Source organism: Capsicum annuum, chromosome 3, assembly GCF_002878395.1.
Source record: "Capsicum annuum cultivar UCD-10X-F1 chromosome 3, UCD10Xv1.1, whole genome shotgun sequence".
Taxonomy (NCBI): Eukaryota; Viridiplantae; Streptophyta; class Magnoliopsida; order Solanales; family Solanaceae; genus Capsicum; species Capsicum annuum.
Window position 1 is genome coordinate 96624686 of NC_061113.1, and position 18975 is coordinate 96643660.

An 18975-nucleotide genomic window follows, 5' to 3' on the forward strand; every position below is an offset into this window, starting at 1 on the left:
GTTCTTAGTCATGTATTTTGGCTTGACTAATGCCTCGACAGCATTCATAGACTTGATGAATAGAGTTTTTCGTTATTTTTTAGATTTGTTCGTCATTGTATTCATAAACAATATTCTGGTGTACTCTAAGAGCGAGGTGGATCATGTTGATCACCTTCGCATTATGTTATAGACCCTGAAAGATCAGCAGTTGTATGCCAAATTTTTAAAATGTGAGTTCTGGTTGAACGTTGTCACTTTTTTGGGTCATGTCATTTCTAGTAAAGGGATCATAGTGGATCCACAGAAAGTTGTAGTGGTTAAAAAATAGCCTAGACGCATGACTCTAATCATATATTTGGAGCTTCTTGGGTTTAGCCAGTTATTATAGAAGGTTTATGAAAAATTTCTCTTCTATAGTTACCCCAATGACTAAGTTGACTCAGAAGAAAGTGAAGGTCTTATGGTATGATGCTTCTGAGGGTATTTTTAAAAAGCTGAAGAATAAACTGACTTCGGCTCCAGTCTTGACTTTGCCTGAAGGCACTGATGGGTTTTTGGTCTATTATAATGCATCCCGTGTAGGGATTGGTTACGTCCTGATGCAGCATGGAAAAGTGATAACTTATGCCTCCAAATAAGGTGCATGAGAAGAATTATCCAACTCATGACTTGGAATTGTTGGTTGTGGTATTCGCATTGAAATCTGGCATCACTATTTGTATGGAGTGCCTATGGATATCTTTTCTGATCATAAGAGCCTCTAATGTGTGTTTGCCCAGAAATAGCTGAACCTCAGGCAAAGGAGATGGATTAAGCTGCTCAAAAATTATGACATAAGTCTTCACTACCATCCAGGTAAAGCTAACATAGTTGTTGATGCTCTTAGCAGGTTATCTATGGGGAGTCTAGCTCATATAGATGAAGAGAAGCAGGAGTTGGCGAGATATATTCACCATTTGGCTAACCTTGGAGTTCGTCTCTTAGACTCTGAAGATAGTGATCTATTTGTGTAGAAGGTGGTACAGCCATCTTTTGGTATGGAAATAAAGGAGAAATAAGTGTTGGATCCTGTCTTGATGAGGATTAAGGATAATGTAGGTGGGCAGAAGGTGATGGCCTTTGAGATTAGTGGTGATGGTACCTTGCGGTACTAAGGGAGGTTATGTGTTCCTGATATAGATGGATTGCGAAAGGATCTTTCTTGATTGAGGCACATAAGTCGCGCTACGCTGTTCATCTCGATTCGATGAAAATGTATCATGACCTTAAGCTGATGTACTAGCGAAATAATATGATGCGGGATGTAGCTAGTTTTTTATCTAAGTGCATGGTGTGACAACAAGTAAAACTTTAGCACTTGAGGCCCAAAGGATTGTATTAAGAAATTGAGTTACCTGTGTGGAAGTGGGGGTGATCAATATAGACTTCGTTACCGGTCTTCCTCGATCTCTGAATCAATTTGATTTGGGTTGGGTCATCGTGGATAGGATGACAAAGTCTGCTCATTTCTTACCAGTAAGGACTAATTTTTCGACAGAGTATTATGCGAGGTTGTACCTCTAAAAGAGTATGAATTTGTATGGGGTACCTATTTCTATCATCTCGGATTGTGGTAGGCAGTTTTCATCGCACTTCTGGCAATTATTTTAGAAAGGTTTGGGAACTAAGGTGATTCTTAATATTGCTTTCGACCAGCAGTCGGATGGGCAAGCGAAAAGAACTATTTAGACATTGGAAGATATGCTTTGAGCTTGCGTGATTGACTATGGTGGTCGTTGGGTTGAGCAATTATCTCTTATAGAGTTTATGTACAATAACATCCACTACTCTAGCATTGGGATGGCTCTATTTGAGACCTTGTGTGGTAGGACGTGTAAGTCTCCTATTGAGTGGTTTGAGGTTGGTGAGGCGGAGAAGTTTGGTTCGAATTTAGTTCATCAAGCCATGAATTAAGTAAAGGTGATTCGGGATAGGCTTAAAGCCACCTAAATTTTCCAAAAGTCCTATACGGATGTGAGGTGTAGGAAGTTAGAGTTTGAGGCTGGGGATAGGGTATTTTTGAAGGTGTCTCCATGAAGGGAGTGATGCAGTTTGGGAAAAAGGGAAAGCTTAGTTCCTAGTATGTTGGTCCGTACTTGGTTTTGAGAAGGGTTGGTAATGTTGCATATGAATTGCAGTTGCCTTCTAGTTTGAGCTCCATTCACCCGATGTTCCATGTCTTAATGTTAATAAAGTAGGTGGGTGATTCATCGCAACTTATGTTTATCAAGGATATTGGTATTTTGGATTCCTTGTCTTATGAGGAGGTCTCGGTTGAAATCTTTGATCGGCAAATTTATCGGTTGTGGATGAAGGACATAGCTTCGGTAAAGGTTTTATTGAGGAACCATAAGGTTGAAAAGGCTAATTGGGAAGCTAAAGAGGACATGAAATCCAAGTATCCATTCGTGTTTTCTGCTCTGGAAGATCATGCGTAAGGTATGTGTTATTCTTAACACCTTTGTTTTCTAACTTAGTTAAAAGTAAGAGTAGAGGCGTTTGGGGTTTTGATCGTTCTAGTCAATGTCTTGTCCCATCATTCGGGAATGAATGATCCAAGTAGGGGAGGATTAAAACACCTTAAGTTTTGACCCTTGGAAATTTCCTAAGCTTTGAGCTCACAATCCTGTTGATGACTTAACCATACGAGTCATATGGTGTGGGTACGAGTCAAGGGACCCAAATCGTGAGGTGTCTAGTAGATGATGGTTGGGGTTCTATTATGGTAATGAATTGGTGGTACGAGTCGTTAGAGGTGGTGATGAGTCGTTAGCACGATCCTTAATCAAATCAATAACTTAGTGGCTTGACTTTACTTTGAGTACAAGTGGCTCACTAAGAGACGTGAGGATAGGTTACGAGTTGTGAGGTGAAGTCGTAGGTTGGCCAGTGTCTAATCCCTTTGGGTTCTGTCTTGGATATGACTAGACCATACGAGTCGTATGATCTGGTAAGGAGTAAGATCATGGGGTCATGTGGTGGACAGTGTATGGGTGTTCAACTTACTGTCTTGATGACGAATCAAGGGTACGAGTCTATGTTGTGGTCACAAGTCAAGGGGTCAACTCATAACCACCTGCAGTTTTTTTACAGATTTAAGTTGAGGGCATTCTGGATATTTCCCACTTTAACTCCCTTTGATACCACGACTTAAAACATCTTTTGGGACTTCATTAACATATTATTCCCAATCAAACACTCTTAAAATCTCTCTCAAACTCTCTGCTTAAGCATAAATCTACAGTTTCATCAAGATAATAAATTAAGGCTTTCAAGGGTGGGATCTCTCTGTACTTCTTGGTGTCTAAGGCATGTTACTCCTCCTTCATTGTTATTTTACTAAAAGCTCATGTTTTAATGTATGATTTTTATGGTATTGTTGTTTTAATAGTGGGGTATTGGGTGTGGTCTCGGATCCTGGTTGGACTTGTGATACCCGACACGACTAGACCCTGATTCGGATCGTGTCAGTTTCGACCAAATATACGTCCTACACCCATATTACCAATTTTTCAACTTTCCGATCAATAGGTCGAAATGAGCTCGGGTGCATCGAGACCCGAATCAAAGGTCTACCTAGCCTAAAATCGATATCTCAGAGTTATTGGCGCAGTCAAAATTTGCATCCGAGATTGTTTTACTAAAGTTTTTACTCAGTGGCCATTTAGAACCACCGAAGACTTGTAAATAAGGAATTGATTCTAAAAATCAAACGAACTGGTCGGTAGCCAGACTGTCAATTCCAGCAAGTCATATATAACTTGGGGCAGCTATGGAGAAGATATAACAACGGAAATAAACAAAAATATGAAAAATGAACGAAAAGGTCATTACACTCATCTATACCACTGTCGTTACATAAAGGTTCATTCGTGTCATTATTTTTGTAATGGGTGATTTTACCAAATCATTTTCCACATAGCCTCTTATTAGATATCCACATCACCAAAACTAATTCAACCAATATTACTTAAAATTTAAATAAATTCAATCCATTAAAATAAAACCCAATACAATTAATGGTATAATTTTTATTATTAATGAGCCTAATTTTTATTTTAATGTTGTGGATCGAATTTTAATTTAATGAGTTTAATTTTTATATTGATTTTAAATAATATTGATTGATTTGGATTTGGTAACGTAGACCTATAATAAAAGGTCACGTGAAAAAATGATTTCGCAAAACCACAATTACGAGATAATAGCATAAATAGACCTTTTTGTAATGGCAGTGACATAGATAAGCCAAACTTTTAAAAGTGGTGGCATAGATGAGTTATTTCTAGTAGTATTCTTTCCCTTAAAATAAGGCGAGTTTGAAAGCTTGACCAAATAAGCCATTAATATATATATATGTGTGTGTGTATGTAATTTTATTCTATCATCTCCAATAACTACTCCTAAGAAATTAATACTATTTTTACATAATTTCATTTTCTTTCTGTTTATTATTATTCCATTATCTACAAATAATTTAAAAACTTGATGTAAATGTCCCAAATGTTCTCTCATATTATTACTAAAAAACTGTTGTTATTCTCTCAGGGTGTGATTAAAGAAGATATTGCTAAAATACATATATATGTGTGTGTAATTTGAGGAGCTTAGGGTCAAGTTTTCAAAATGACAATTAAGTTTCTCAAAGTCCATTTATTATTATTTAAAGGAGTTTTCAAAATATCAACTAAGCTCCTCAAAGTTTCACTTATTACGATTTGTAGATTTCTCCAAAATTACTTATATTTATTTATAATTTATGTTAAAAGAATACTATAAATTACAATAATTAATTCTAAAATATTTAAAGGGCATAGTAAAAAAAGAACTGATTCTCAAAATTAAACCAGTACTGCATAACTTGAGATAATTATTTGAAAATGATATAAAATGTATTATAAAGCATAATACATAACAAGTATTTTAAAGACATATAAAAAATGAAATGAGAGGAGCTCAGGGTCAACTTTTGAAACTTACAAATAAACTTCTCAAAGTCCCACTTTTTATTGTTTGATTTTGAGGAGTGAGAGGAGCTTAGGGTCAATTTTTAAAAATGACAACTAAGCTCCTCAAAGTCTCACTTACTACTATTTGAAAAGCTTAGGATTAGTTTGTGAAATGATTATTTCGCCCTTTTACTTCTCCAAAATTACTTATATTTCTTTGAAATTTATGTAAAAATATAATAAATCACAATGATTAACTTTAAAATATTTTGAAAGACATAATAAAAAATCAGTTGGCTCCCGAAATTCTATCGATACCACATAAATTGGAACAATTATTTTGAAGTGATATAAAAATGCTATAAACTAAAATAATTAATAATTTACAAATATTTGAAAGACATAAAATGTTCGATTAACTCTTAAAATTCTATCAGAGTTATATAAATTGAGACATAATAAGAAGTAACATATATTATTTATAAATTATATAAACAATACTATAAATTACAATAATTAACAATATAAAATTTTTGAAACGTGAGAACATAAAGTAGCTTAGGGTCAGAAGGTAATTGACTGATTCGCCTTTCTATTTTTATTTTTAGTTTGTGGAAATCCAATTCATATAATTTAACCAAAACAACCGATAATTTCTCTCTTCATTATTAACTGGGCCTACTTTTTGAAATTTGAGCATTTCAAAGATGTAAAGAGAGAATTATATTATTTTCATTCAACATGATGTTTTTCTCTTACACATCAAAAAAAACAAAAAACTAAATAAAGAAAATAATTCAACATTTTCACGAAAATTAAATACTTCTATTAAATAAAGAAAATAATTATGTAAAAGTAATTTAAATTAAAATACTAAACCAATAAAAGTATGTAAAAGGTATAAAAAAAAATTGATTAACTCTTAACATTCTATCAGTGTCACATATAAAGGTACTATAAATTACAATAGTTAACAATTTAAAATATTAAAAAGACATATTAAAAATTTGGTCGATCCTCCAAATCTTATCAATGCCAGGTAAATTAGAGTAAAGGAAGTAACATATATTATTTGAAAATTATGTAGAAAGTACTATAAATTATAATAATTAACAACTTAAATATGTAAAAAGTATATTAAAATTAGTTGACTCTCCAATTCTATCAGTACCACATAAAGTGAGACAGAGAGAGTATCATATATTATCGAAAAATTATGTAAAAAAAATACTATAAATCACAATAATTAACAACTTAAAAATTAAACGAAACATTTCGATCGACTCTTAAAATTCTATCTATGTAACATAAATTGAAACATAATAGAAATTATGTAAGAAATACAATAAATCGTAACACTAATTAATAACTTAAATTTTTTTAAATCATACAAAATTAATTGGTGATTTAAATTTCATTTGTGTTACATAAATTAGGACTAAGTAAACAACATGGGCTCGGAGAGTTAGGGATCGTTTGATTGTGAATAAGTTACTTCGGGATAATTAATCCTGGGATTAATTATTCCACCATGTATATGAAATACTTATTGTATCACTAAGATATAAATGATGGAATAAATAACCTCTAATAACTTCAACTAAACATGGTATGTAAAATAATCCTATACTTTATTCTGAGACTATGATAACTTATGTGTCACACCAAAACATGTGTAAAGCTTGGAGGCTAATTTTTTTTTAAATGGTTTCCAACAATAGTAGTAGTTTATATTTTAAATCCAGAAAATTACATGGTATAGCCCCAATAGTGGAGGGCTTTGGATTTTTAACCCCAATAAGAAAAGTCTTTAGAGACTAGCCTTCCTTCCTTTTAAGTATAATATAAGTATAATTTTACCTCTCAACACCTCAAATATTTTTAAACTTTCCATACTCATTTATCTCTCAAATTCTATTTTTATTTTTATTATTTTAACTTTTTTATTTTTCTTTTAATTTTATTTTCATGTTTTAATTCATTTGTCTCAACCTTTATTTTTCGCTTTTTTTTTCTCAAACATTATCTATTTCATCATTTTTTTTCTTTTTTTTTAATTCATTTGTCTCAACCTTTATTTTTCTTTTATTTTTGGTCTTTATCATTTCTCTTTTTTTCCCTCATTTTTCTTAAACTTTATTTTTATTTTTTTCATCTCATTTTTGTTTTTCTCAATTTTTTAATTCTTCATTTTTTTCTTAATCTTTATTTTTTCTTGTTTTTTTCTCAATCTCTTTTTTTATTTCTCTATTTTATTTGATCGTTTTTTTCTTTTTTCTCAACTTCTATTATATTTAGTTAATAAATAAAAAATTGGATAATCCGCAAAGAGATATTCTTTTTTTGACGTCAAAACAAATTTAAAGGCATGCATTATTGTTAAGAAGCTCCTTGGGATAAGTTTTGCCGCAAAGGCAAAAATTATAGAACAACTCATAAATCAAAGCACAATGCGGTAGCGTCAAGTCTTGCTTATGGAGCATAACTTGTTGTTTGAAAAATCCTTGAGTTAAGTCTTACTTCTAAGGCAAGAGTTATAGAATATCTCATAAATAAAAAAAACAATGTGGTAGTGTCAACACTTGTCCATTGGGTATAACTTGTTCTTTTGGGAGGTTCTTAGGCTAAGTTTTGTCTTAGAGGCAAGACTAATAGAACATCACATAAATCAAGACACAATATGATAGTATCAACTCTTATTCATGGGGCGTAACTTGTTGGCTAAGTCTTGCCTCTAAGGCAAGAGTTATAGAATATCTCATAGATCAAGGCACGATGTGGTAGTATCAACTCTTATCCATGGGGCGTAACTTACTGTTTGAAAGTCCTTAGACTAATACAAGCCTCTAAGGTAAGAGTTATAAAACATCTCACAAATCAAGATATAATGTGGCAGTGTTAACTATTACCCATTGGGCATAACTTATTGTTTAAAAGTCCTTAATTTATAAAACATCTCATAAATCAAGACACAGTGTGGTAGTCTCAAATCTTGTCCGTAGAGGGTAACTTGTAATTTAAAAGTCCTTGGGCTAAGTCTTGCCTCTAAAACAAGGGTTATAGAACATCTCATAAATCAAGACAGAGTGTGGTAGTCTCAAATCTTGTCCATGGAGGGTAACTTGTTATTTAAAAGTCCTTGGGCTAAGTCTTGCCTCTAAAACAAGGGTTATAGAACATCCCATAAATCAAGATACAGTGTGGTAGTCTCAAATCTTGTCTGTGGAGGGTAACTTGTTATTTAAAAGTCCTTGGGCTAAGTCTTGCCTCTAAAACAAGGGTTATAGAACATCTCATAAATCAAAACATAATGTGATAGTGTCAAGTCTTACCCATGGGGAGAAACTTGTTACTTGAAAGTCCCTGGTATAAATCTTGCCTCTAAGGGAAGAGTTATAAAACATCTCATAAATTAATACACAGTATGGTGGTATCAATTCTTGTGCATGGGGCATAACTTGTAGTTTGATAGTCCTTAGGTTGAGTCTTACCTCTAAGACAAGAGTTATAGAGCATTTCATAAGTAAAAAACATAGTGTGTTAGTATTGACTCTTTCCCAATATATGTAACTTGTTTGAAAATTCTTGGGATAAGTCGTGCCTCTAAGGTGAGAGTTATAGAACATCTCATAAATAAAGATATAACATGGTAGTGTTAACTCTTACCCGTGAGGCATAATTTGTCATTTGAAAGTCTTTGAGCTAAGTCTTGTCTGTAAGCCAAGAGTTGTAGAACATCTCATAAATAAAGACATAACGTGGTAGAGTCAACTCTTGCCCGTGGGACATAATTTATAGTTTGAAAGTCTTTGAGCTAAGTCTTGCCTCTAAGGTAAGAGTTGTAAAACATCTCATAAATAAAGACATAACGTGGTAGTGTCAACTCTTGCCCGTAGGACATAATTTGTAATTTGAAAGTCCTTGAGCAAAGTCTTGCCTCTAAGATAATAGTTGTAGAATATCTCATAAATGAAAATATAACGTGGTAGAGTCAACTCTTGCCGGTGGGGCATAATTTGTTTTTGAAAGTCCTTGAGCTAAGTTTTTCCTCTAAGGTAAGAGTTATAAAATATCTCATAAATCAAATAACAATGTGGTTGTGTCAACTCTTGCGCATGAAATATAACTTGTTGTTTGAAAGTCACAAGTGTTGCCTCTACAATGTAGCAATGTTAACTCTTGTTCATGAAACATAGCTTGTAATTTGAAAATCATAAGTCTTGCCTTTATAATGTGATAGTGTCAACTCTTACTAATGAAATGTAACTTGATTAGAGGAAATCGAAGAAAAGAATAAAAATAATAAAAAATTACAGAAAAAATAAAGAAAAATATTAAAAAATAAAAATAAAATAAAATGTAGAAGTTGAAAGAGAATGAGAAAAAACTAAAGGTTGATAAAAATATAAAAAAGATAAAACAAAAATAGAGGCCAAGAAAAATTTAAAAAAAAAAAGAAAAGAAAAATAAAAATCAAAGAAAAATCAAAAAAGTTTTTCTTTTTATAGAAGTAGATGTTGAGAGGAATAAAGGAAAAAAGTAAGGATTGAGAAAAATTAAAAAGAACAAACAGAAGAGGAAAGAAAAAATTAAAAATTAAAGTAAAATAAAAAATAAAAAAAAGGAGAAATTGAGAGGAAAAAAGAAAACAAATAAGGATTGAAAATAATTAAAAATAAAATTAAAAAAATATATCTAAAAATATATCAACTAATAGCTGAAGTTCAGCTGAAGGTTGGTTTTATAATTTTTTTTTTTCTTTGGAGTCAAAAGTCATTTATTTTGGGGCTACCTACCCAAGAAGGTAGTCCAGTTTCCCCTTGGTATCTTAAAAGAGCGGAGCAGAAAGTGTTTTCTTTCTCAAATTTAAAATTAGTTAATGAGTGAGCATTGTTTCTTGTTTACATGAATTTCCGGCGATGAATAGGGCTGCTTTAATAAGCTCTCAGGGCAACACTTTTCAGCTAAGGGCCGCCTCTCTTTTTCATTCTTCCCCAATGTTGGAACGCAGAAGACGCACTCATTGGGATTCTGTTAGTGTCTCTTTCTATTACATATATATAATTTCGTTTATTTATTTGGTTTATCTCGAGTTTTCAGTTTGTCGGACTCATTGGTTTTGCGATGTATGAAATTTCTATGTGCAACAAGTTTGGTTTTGGAAGTGGAAATTCATGTTAGTTGTTTGCATAAACATAATATATTGTATTTATTATAGAGAAGAAAGCAAACGTTGCACAGCAAGCCCATGAATTGGTGATTTCTGGATTTTCATTTGTGGCAATCGAAAGAACTATTGTAAAGTTTGATGAAGTTTGCTCTTTTTCCTTGTTGTGCAGGGGAGTGGTGCTTATAAAGGCTCTTCAAGGGTGAGCCATTGGCGCTATGTTGCTTCAATAAACCTTGTTCAAGGAATTTTTCTGATAGACATGTTTGATTTACTATTTAATGCTGCAAAATAGGTTTCTCCCTTTGGTTTGGTTAATGAGGACTAAAATCCAGTAAAATACCTACCCCATCTGGTAGTTTGCCAAGGTTAGCTTCTTAAGTTACATACAATTAGGAAATGAAGAGGATTAAGGAAGAGGCTAACCTTGTTGTTTCTGTTTCTTCTTGACATGGAATTCTGCAAAATCCCTAGAGTTTAACACAATGAACTAGCAAAAGCTTGTGCATTTTCTAATAAATTGGTAAAAACTTAGAAATATACTTGAAATAAATAAAAGTTAAAACAAAAAGAAATTGAGAATGCTTAATTTTTGTCCTAAGTTGTTAGTTTTTCATGTATCACACAGTTTCTTGAGTAGTTTAACATTCCATGAATGCATGGCTGGTTACTTAGAGCATTTTGTGTCTCTGATTCCTGTTTAACCTCGGAACCATTGAACTATTAATTTACAACAAATCGCTTGATTTATGTCTTTTCATGTCATTGTACAACAACATATCCAGTGTAATCTCACAAATACGTTCTGGGAGGGTGATGTATACACAACCTTACCTATATCTTGTGAAGGTAGAGAGGCCATGTCACGACCCGAACTAGGGCCTAGTCGTGACGGGTATCTTGAGCCCACCATGGACCGGAGATCACCCCCTTAGCCTAACCTTAAGAGCACAATAATCATAAAATAAAGCGGAAGACAATCAAACCAATGATATTAGTAATAGGAATAGATGAATCAAATGACGGTTCAAAGAATTCAAATAACAATCCACCCACACTTGTCCACAAAAGCCTATAAAATCAGAATAACACCAAAGTCGGGACATGCCCCCGACTGTGATAAAAAAGAATCCAAAAGTACTATGAAAATAAAGCAAGAATAGTGAAATGACAAGGTCTTCCGAAGGATAGAGGCTCACCACTTCACAACAATTCAACAAACGTGCTCAACCACCTAACACTGCGCAGGAGCAACAGAAAACCCTTTAGACCCTACATCATAAAGCGATGTTGAGTCCAGGGACGGTCAGTGGATAAACACTGGCATGTAACTCAGGGAATAAGGATAAAATAATGCAATTACCAAAATTCAGTCATAAATCATATGCACCACATTCATATATATATATAAATATATATAATGATGTAGCTTCTAGGGAGGGACGGTCAGTGGATAAGCATTGACATGTAACTCAGGGAATAAGGATAAAATAATGCAATTACCAAATTCAGTCATAAACCATATGCACGGAGAAGCAGTACAAAGAGAAGACAGGAAAATACTTATATAGATAGATAGATAGATAAAGAGAGAGAGGATGTCGGGATCAGTGTTTTGAAAAGCGAGAGGCGAAAAAAAGCGACGAGGGTTCGCTTCACAGAAGCGAGAAGCGTGAAGCGAAGCGCACTCTTTTTTCCATTAAAGCGCTATTTAGTACAAAATTCAAAAATATTAAACATGCATAAATAAATAACCAAGAGCTCATTAAATAACATAATCATTCAATACTCAAATTAAAAAGAGAATAGATAGTCATAACAAGCATTTAAGCAAACTACTAAAATACTAAAAATCAATCTTGCGTCTTAATCAACCAACACAAATAGAGAAGAAGAAAAAAAAACAAAGGAAAAAACAAAGTTGGAAGTCAGATTACCTACAGCAAAAAAAAAGTAAAACAGAACTGGAAAACAGAGAAGAAGAAGAGAAATAGAGAAGAAGAAGATGAAAAAGAGTAATTGAGGAGAAGAGAACAAAAAACTAGAAAACCCTAATAGGAGAAGAAGAAGAGGAGAATTAGAGAAGAAGAAGTCGCATACCTTCAACAGTTCTTCCAGAAAAGTCGCAGCAGCAGCAATGCAGTCGTATAGTCACTTAAGGGTTTTAACTAAAATAAATTAAATAAAGTAATAAAACCCTAAAAAAAAACCTTAAATATCCATTTAAGCGAGCTTTTCTGCGTTTTTTTGCTTCAATGCTTCTCGCTTCTGGACATAAAGCGAGAGTTTTTTTCTCGCCCCAACGCTTCAAGTGTAAAAAGCGACCCACTGTCGCTTCGCTAAGCTTCACGCTTTAAGCGGGCGCTTCAGCGCTTTTGGGCCCAGTGCGTGTTAGCCGCACGAATCGAAGAAAAAATCGAGGGAAAACTAAAGCCACCAAGGCAATAGCCGTCTCAAAATATATATATCAAGTGTGCACCAAACATACAGTCATATAGACCCCCCAATGCCGGCAAACGTGGTTTTCAGTGTTCGTCCCCCCGAGACTTACACCTTCACGGTGAGATGCACAATTCCCTTTAAGCCCAACTTAAAACAATTTGCACATAAATCAATCCATTAACCCAGGAGTCATTCACTAAGACATTTACCACATGCTTGCAAGCTAAAAAAACAAGTTAAACCATGCAATTTTTCATATTTAAAATCAAGTTTACAAAGTGAGTTGAAGTTAATGCAATTATCAAGCCAAAATTCCATCAATTTGGGGAACTCTTTCCCCCATTCCAACTATTTATACCATGCACCAAGTCAGTCCTAAAAACATTAATTTGAAGCATGAATAATCAATTTAGAACATGAGACAAGTAATTCAATTCGTAACAACCAAAACACCTCAACCCAATTTCAAAACCCACAATTAAATCACATGAAAATCCATTCAGTTAATGCCACAATGTAAAATTAAAGTTAGGGAAAGAGAAACATGCCTGAAATTCACAAGGAACTGAAAACAATTCAAAGTTTGGAGTCCGGAGGATGAATTTACTATAAAACCCTTGAATGTTCTTGGATTTTGAGTTTGAGAGAGGGAATGTTTGATCTTTGAAAACTGAAAGAATGAGGTTATTTTATGTTATTAGGTCGTATAAGGGGTAAAAAGACTAAAAGCCCCCCACCCTAAGTGATAAAAACAAAAACTAGATGAATTTAAAATAGCGGCGTGACACGCCAATATCGTGGAGGTTAGTCTCCATGCCACACCAATATCGCGGAGGTTAACCTCCATGACACGGCCTTGTTGCGGATGCTTACTGCCTCGGGGTCCTAAAATGATCCCTACCCCCTTTCAAAAAATTCTAAAATTTTCCAAAACACCATTTTAACATTCCTAAACATAATTCAAGTAAAAAATCGACATTACATATGCGGGGGTGGGGGTCAAAATAAAATGATCGAAATTTTAAGGGGTCTTACATTCGTCCCCGAATGATGAGTTAGGACACTTTTAAGCATGAGAATAACAAGAATACATCAGAATCAAATGACAAATTTAGAAAGTGATAAGAGGAAAACGAAAATCTTACTTTAAGCACATTCATCCAATATGTGGAACAAGAACGGATACTTGGCCGTCATATCTTCCTCAGCTTCCTACGTAGCCTTTTCTACCTTTTGATTTCTCCACAGAACCTTCATCGAGGCTACATCCTTGGTCCTCAATCTACGAACTTGTCTATCCAGTATCTCTACCGAGACCTCCTCATACAACAATGAATTTGTAACACCAACATCCTCAACAGGCACTATCAAGGAAGGATCACCCACACTTTTTTCAGCATGGACACATGAAAAGCAGGATGAATCGAAGCTAAACTTGCAGGCAAATCTAACTCATAAGCGACATTCCCAATTCTCCTCAAAATCTGATATGGACCAACGTAACGGGGACTGAGCTTCCCCTTCTTCCCAAACCTTATGACTCGTTTCATAGGAGACACCTTCAAGAACACCCAATTACTTCAAACTCCAATTCTTTTTGCCTCGCATCCACATAAGACTTTTGGCGACTTTGAGTAGTCTTAAGTCTTTCCCTAATCGCCTTCACTTTCTTCATGGCTTGGTGAACCAAGTTAGGACCAAACAACCTAGTCTCACCAACCTCAAACCACCCAATAGGAGACCTGCACCTCCTACCATAAAGAGCCTCAAAAGGAGCCATTTGGATGCTAGAATAGTAACTATTGTTGTAAGCGAACTCAATAAGGGGCAAATGATCAACCCAACTCCCTTTAAAATCAATCACACAGGCCCTTAGCATATCCTCCAAAGTTTGAATAGTACACTCCACTTGCCCATTAGTTTAAGGGTGGAAAACGGTGCTAAGGTTTACATGAGTACCCAAACTTTTCTAAAACAAACGCCAGAAGTGAGAAGAAAACTGCGTACCTCAATCTTAGATAATAGACACTGGCGCACCATGTCACTTCACAATCTCCTGAATGAACAACTTAGCATAATCCTCTCCTGAGTAGTTAGTCCTCATTTACAAGAAGTGAGCAAACTTAGTCATTCTATCCACAATAACCCAAATAGAATCATACTGATTGCGAGACCGCGGAAGACCCGTAATGAAATCCATATTGATCATCTCCCACTTTTATATGGGCAACTTTATCTCTTGAGACGTGCCACCAGGCCTCAAAATGTTCAACCTTAACTTGCTGATAGAGCAACATTTGACAACAAAATTTGCCATATCTCTCTTCATATTGTTCCACAAGTAGATTTCCTTCACGTCATAATACATCTTAGTCGAACCCGGATGAACTGTATATCTGGACTCATGAGCCTCAGTCAAAATCCTTTCCCGCAGCCTATTAACATCAAGAACACACAACCTGCCTTGATACCTCAACATGCCATCTTCCCCAATTTTGAAAGCCATAACTTCTTGCTGACCACATCATCCTTAATCTGCATAAGTATGGAATCCAAAGCCTGCTTCTCCTTCACCTTAACACCAAGAGATGATTTAACCATTTCTTGAACCATCACTCCTTTATCCTCAGAGTCCAAGAGACGAACTCCTAAATTAGCCAACCTGTGAATATCCTTCACTAATCCTCTCTTCTCCTCTTCAACATGAGATAGACTCCTCATAGACAACCTGGTAAGAGCATCAACAACTACATTAGCTTTACCTGGATAGTAGTGCAAGCTCTTGTTGTAATCCTTAAGCAATTTGAGCCATTGCCTCTGCCTGAGATTTAACTCCTTCTGCGTAAACATATGCTGCAAGCTCTTATGATCTGAATAGATGTCTACATGCACTCCATACAGATAATGGCGCCAAATTTTCTAGGCAAAGACCATGACCGCCAACTCTACCTACTCTAGATCGCGAAATGGGTAATTTCTCTTATGAACCTTAAGCTGCCTGAAAGCATACGATCTTACTATGCTATATCAAAATACAACCCAGTCCCACACGGAACGCATCACAAAACACAATAAAACCATCAATACCCTCCGGTAGGATCAAAACTGGCGCCGAAGTCAACTTATCCTTCAACTTCTCAAAACTACCCTCACAAGCATCAGACCACAAAATCTTAATCTTTTTCTGAGTTAACTTCGTCAACGGAGCAGCAATAAACGAGAAACTCTCCACAAATCTCCTATAATACCCAACCAAGTCCAAGAAGCTGTTAATGTCGGTTGGAGTTGTGGGTCTAGGCCATTTCTTAACTGCCTCGACTTTCTGTGGATTCACCTTGATCCCCTCACTAGAAACAACATGCTCAAGTCACAACATTCAGCTAAAACTCACAATTAGAAAATTTCGCATACACACCTCTGGTCTTTAGGAGTCTACAATACAATTCGAAGGTAATTGTCACGATCCTCCTCACTTTTGGAGTACACCAAGATGTCATCAATGAAGAGTATAACTGTTGTTCTACAGAATGCAGAGAAGAACAAAAAAATACGTTTGATGATAAAAATATTCTGCTTGTTTATTCTTTCACATCTTAGAAAATAAATAGGCAAAAGACTCCTATTCTATTTCAACTAGGGTACTAATAAACTCCTATTGTATCTCAGCTAACTAACTGAATTTCAAATATATAAATACTAGACTAAAAAGAAATGATAACAACAAATAACTCAATACTTCAAGACTCCTCGTTGAGATGTTTGCTGGTAACTCCAAGTTGTTCATGAAGAGTTTCAAATCTGTATTTGGGAAGGGCTTTGGTAAATATATCAGCGAGTTGATCCTCCGAACTACAATGGACAAGCTTGATTTCCTTATTTTTCTCAGCTTCTCTATTGGCATGATACTTGACAAGGATGTGCTTTGTTTTACTATGCTTCACTGAATTTTCAGCAATTGCAATTGCAATTGTTGAGGTGTTATCACACATGATCTTAGTTACAACTTGCGATTCCATTCCAAGATCCTTCAGAATTTTCTTTAACCAAATAGCTTGATTTGCTACCGTAGATGCTGCCACATACTCTGCCTTTGCAGTGGATTACGCCACTATTTCTTGCTTTTTTGAATTCCAAGAAAACACACTAGAACCCAAGGAAAAAGCATAGCCAGTAGTGCTCTTCATATCGTCAATATGTCCGGCCCAATCACTATCAACAAAGCCAAGCAAAACACCTTCTTCAACTGGTCTAAACCATATTCCAAGTTGTAAAGTACCTTTTAAATACCTAAGCACTATTTTCGCAGCAGCAAAATGAATGTCGCTGGGACTCTGCATAAATTTTGAAAGCAAACTAGTGACATACATTAAATCAGGCCTTGAAGCCATTAAGTACAAGAGACTTCCAATCAAACTTTTATATAATGAAGCGTCACACTTCTCTGCTCCGTCTTCTTTTGAGAATTTTGTATTCAAAACCAATAGTGTAAGAACAGGTTTACAATTTTTCATTTTGAACTTTTTCAGAATCTCCAAAGCAAACTTGTGTTGATTGAGAAAAATTTCAGTTTTTGATTGGCATACTTCAGCCCCAAAAAATACTTCATCTCTATCAAATTTTTGACATTTCAAACTGTTTCTCCATTTTCACTTTAAACTTCTACAACTCTTCCTCATCACTGCCTTAACTTCCTTGAACCACAAAACCTTCTGGTTGGTCTACATTAATTTCCTCTTCTAGAAAGCCATTCAAGAACGGCAAATTTGACATCTAAATGCCAAATTTTCCACTTCATCTATGCTGCTATTGCTATCAAAATTCTGGTGGGGTCCATCCTTGCAACCGGTGCAAAAGTATCCGAGTAATCAACTCCAGGCTGTTGAGAATAACCTTTAACGACCAACCTCGCTTTGTGCTTGTTGATAGATCCGTCCGCATTTAGTTTCACCCTGTACACCCATTTAACTCCAATAATTTGCTTTCGTTCTTCTCAATCATGACCATTTCCTCCTCCATCGCTTGCTTCCATTCTTCAACCTTGCAGGCAGCTTAAAAGTTTGAAGGTTCCAGGACAACAAGATTACATCTTTCATAAATTTCAGCCAATTGTCTGGTGCCTCCAACAGTAAAATGTTCATTTTTCTCTGTTTCCAAGTCTTCACTTGAATCTTGAAAAGTAGGTTTAACAACCATCTTTCTGACTTGAGAGATATTCCAATCCCAATAAGCATCTTCATCCACCTTCACATCTCGACTTACAAAAACTTTCCCAGATTCAATATTGTAGATTTTATAGCCCTTTGAGATAGAGCTACATCCAACCAAAATTTCTTTTTCAGCTTTTTCATCAAGCTTACTTCGTTTGACAGCTGGTACATGAGTATAACAGAAAGAACCAAACACCTTTAGATGCCCAATTGATGGCTTTATACCATTCCAAGCTTCAACTGGTGTCATTCCATCCACAACCCTTGTTGGCAGTCTATTTTACAGATAAATTGATGTGTTTACCGCCTTCGCCCAAAAAGACTTCGGCAACTTTTTCTCAAAAATCATACACCTAGCCATCTCAAGAACAAACCGATTTTTTCTTTCAGATACTCCGTTTTGCTGGGGTGAGTAAGTGACTGTAAGTTGATGCTTAATTCCCATATCATCACAAAATAAATGAAATTCACTTGAAGTATACTCCTTCCCATTGTCTGTTCGGAGAATTTTCAACAAGCATCCACTTTGAGTTTCCCCAAAAGCTTTAAACTTCTTAAAAACAACAAATACTTCAAGCTTTTGCTTAAGAAAATATACCCAGGTCATTCGAGTAAAATCGTCTATAAAAAGAATAAAATACTTGCTGTCATTGATTGAAAGAGTTTTCATCGGTCCAAAAATGTCAGAATGAACAAGTTGTAACTTCTCACTTGCTCTCCATGTTGCTGACTTTGGAAAAGGCAATTTGTGTTGCTTCCCTAGTTGACGACTTTCACGCACATTTGATCATAACTCAATTTCAGGCAAGTCCTTCACTAAATCATGCTTCTGAGCATATTGAATTGATTTCAAGCTATAATGGCCAAGTCTTTTGTGCCATAATTTTGAATCCTGCTCACATCGACTACTTCGACAAACTTGCTCAGAATTTGAGTTCCAATTCAAAGGAAAACTACTTATCATTTCAACCGTAATCACTTCTTGGCCGCTAGATTCAGAAACAATACATTTTTTGTCTTCGAACAGTAACATATAATCTTGTTCTTGCATTTGATCAATGCTCAACAGATTTTGGTCAAGATCAGGTACCAACAAAACATCTTGAATAAATTTAGTACCTTTGGGAGCTTCAATTGCCACAATTCCTTTACCAACAATCTCCAACTTGGTTTTATAAACCAACTTAAC

At 34.9% G+C, this 18975-nt stretch overlaps 1 protein-coding gene across 2 annotated transcripts in view; it reads left to right on the forward strand.

The window, feature by feature from the left end:
- The first annotated feature begins 9698 nt into the window (after window positions 1-9698).
- Window positions 9699-18975, forward strand: part of LOC107863650 — a 41834-nt gene continuing 32557 nt past the window's right edge. Inside the window, exons 1-2 of one of the 2 annotated variants that reach the window (XM_016709677.2) lie at window positions 9706-10003; window positions 10310-10339. In XM_016709677.2, coding sequence (XP_016565163.1) covers window positions 9890-10003; window positions 10310-10339 — 144 coding nt within the window. In that variant the 5' untranslated portion in view covers window positions 9706-9889. Of the gene's footprint in view, window positions 10004-10309; window positions 10340-18975 lie in introns of both variants that reach the window. The other variant, XM_016709678.2, reaches the window with a different exon arrangement.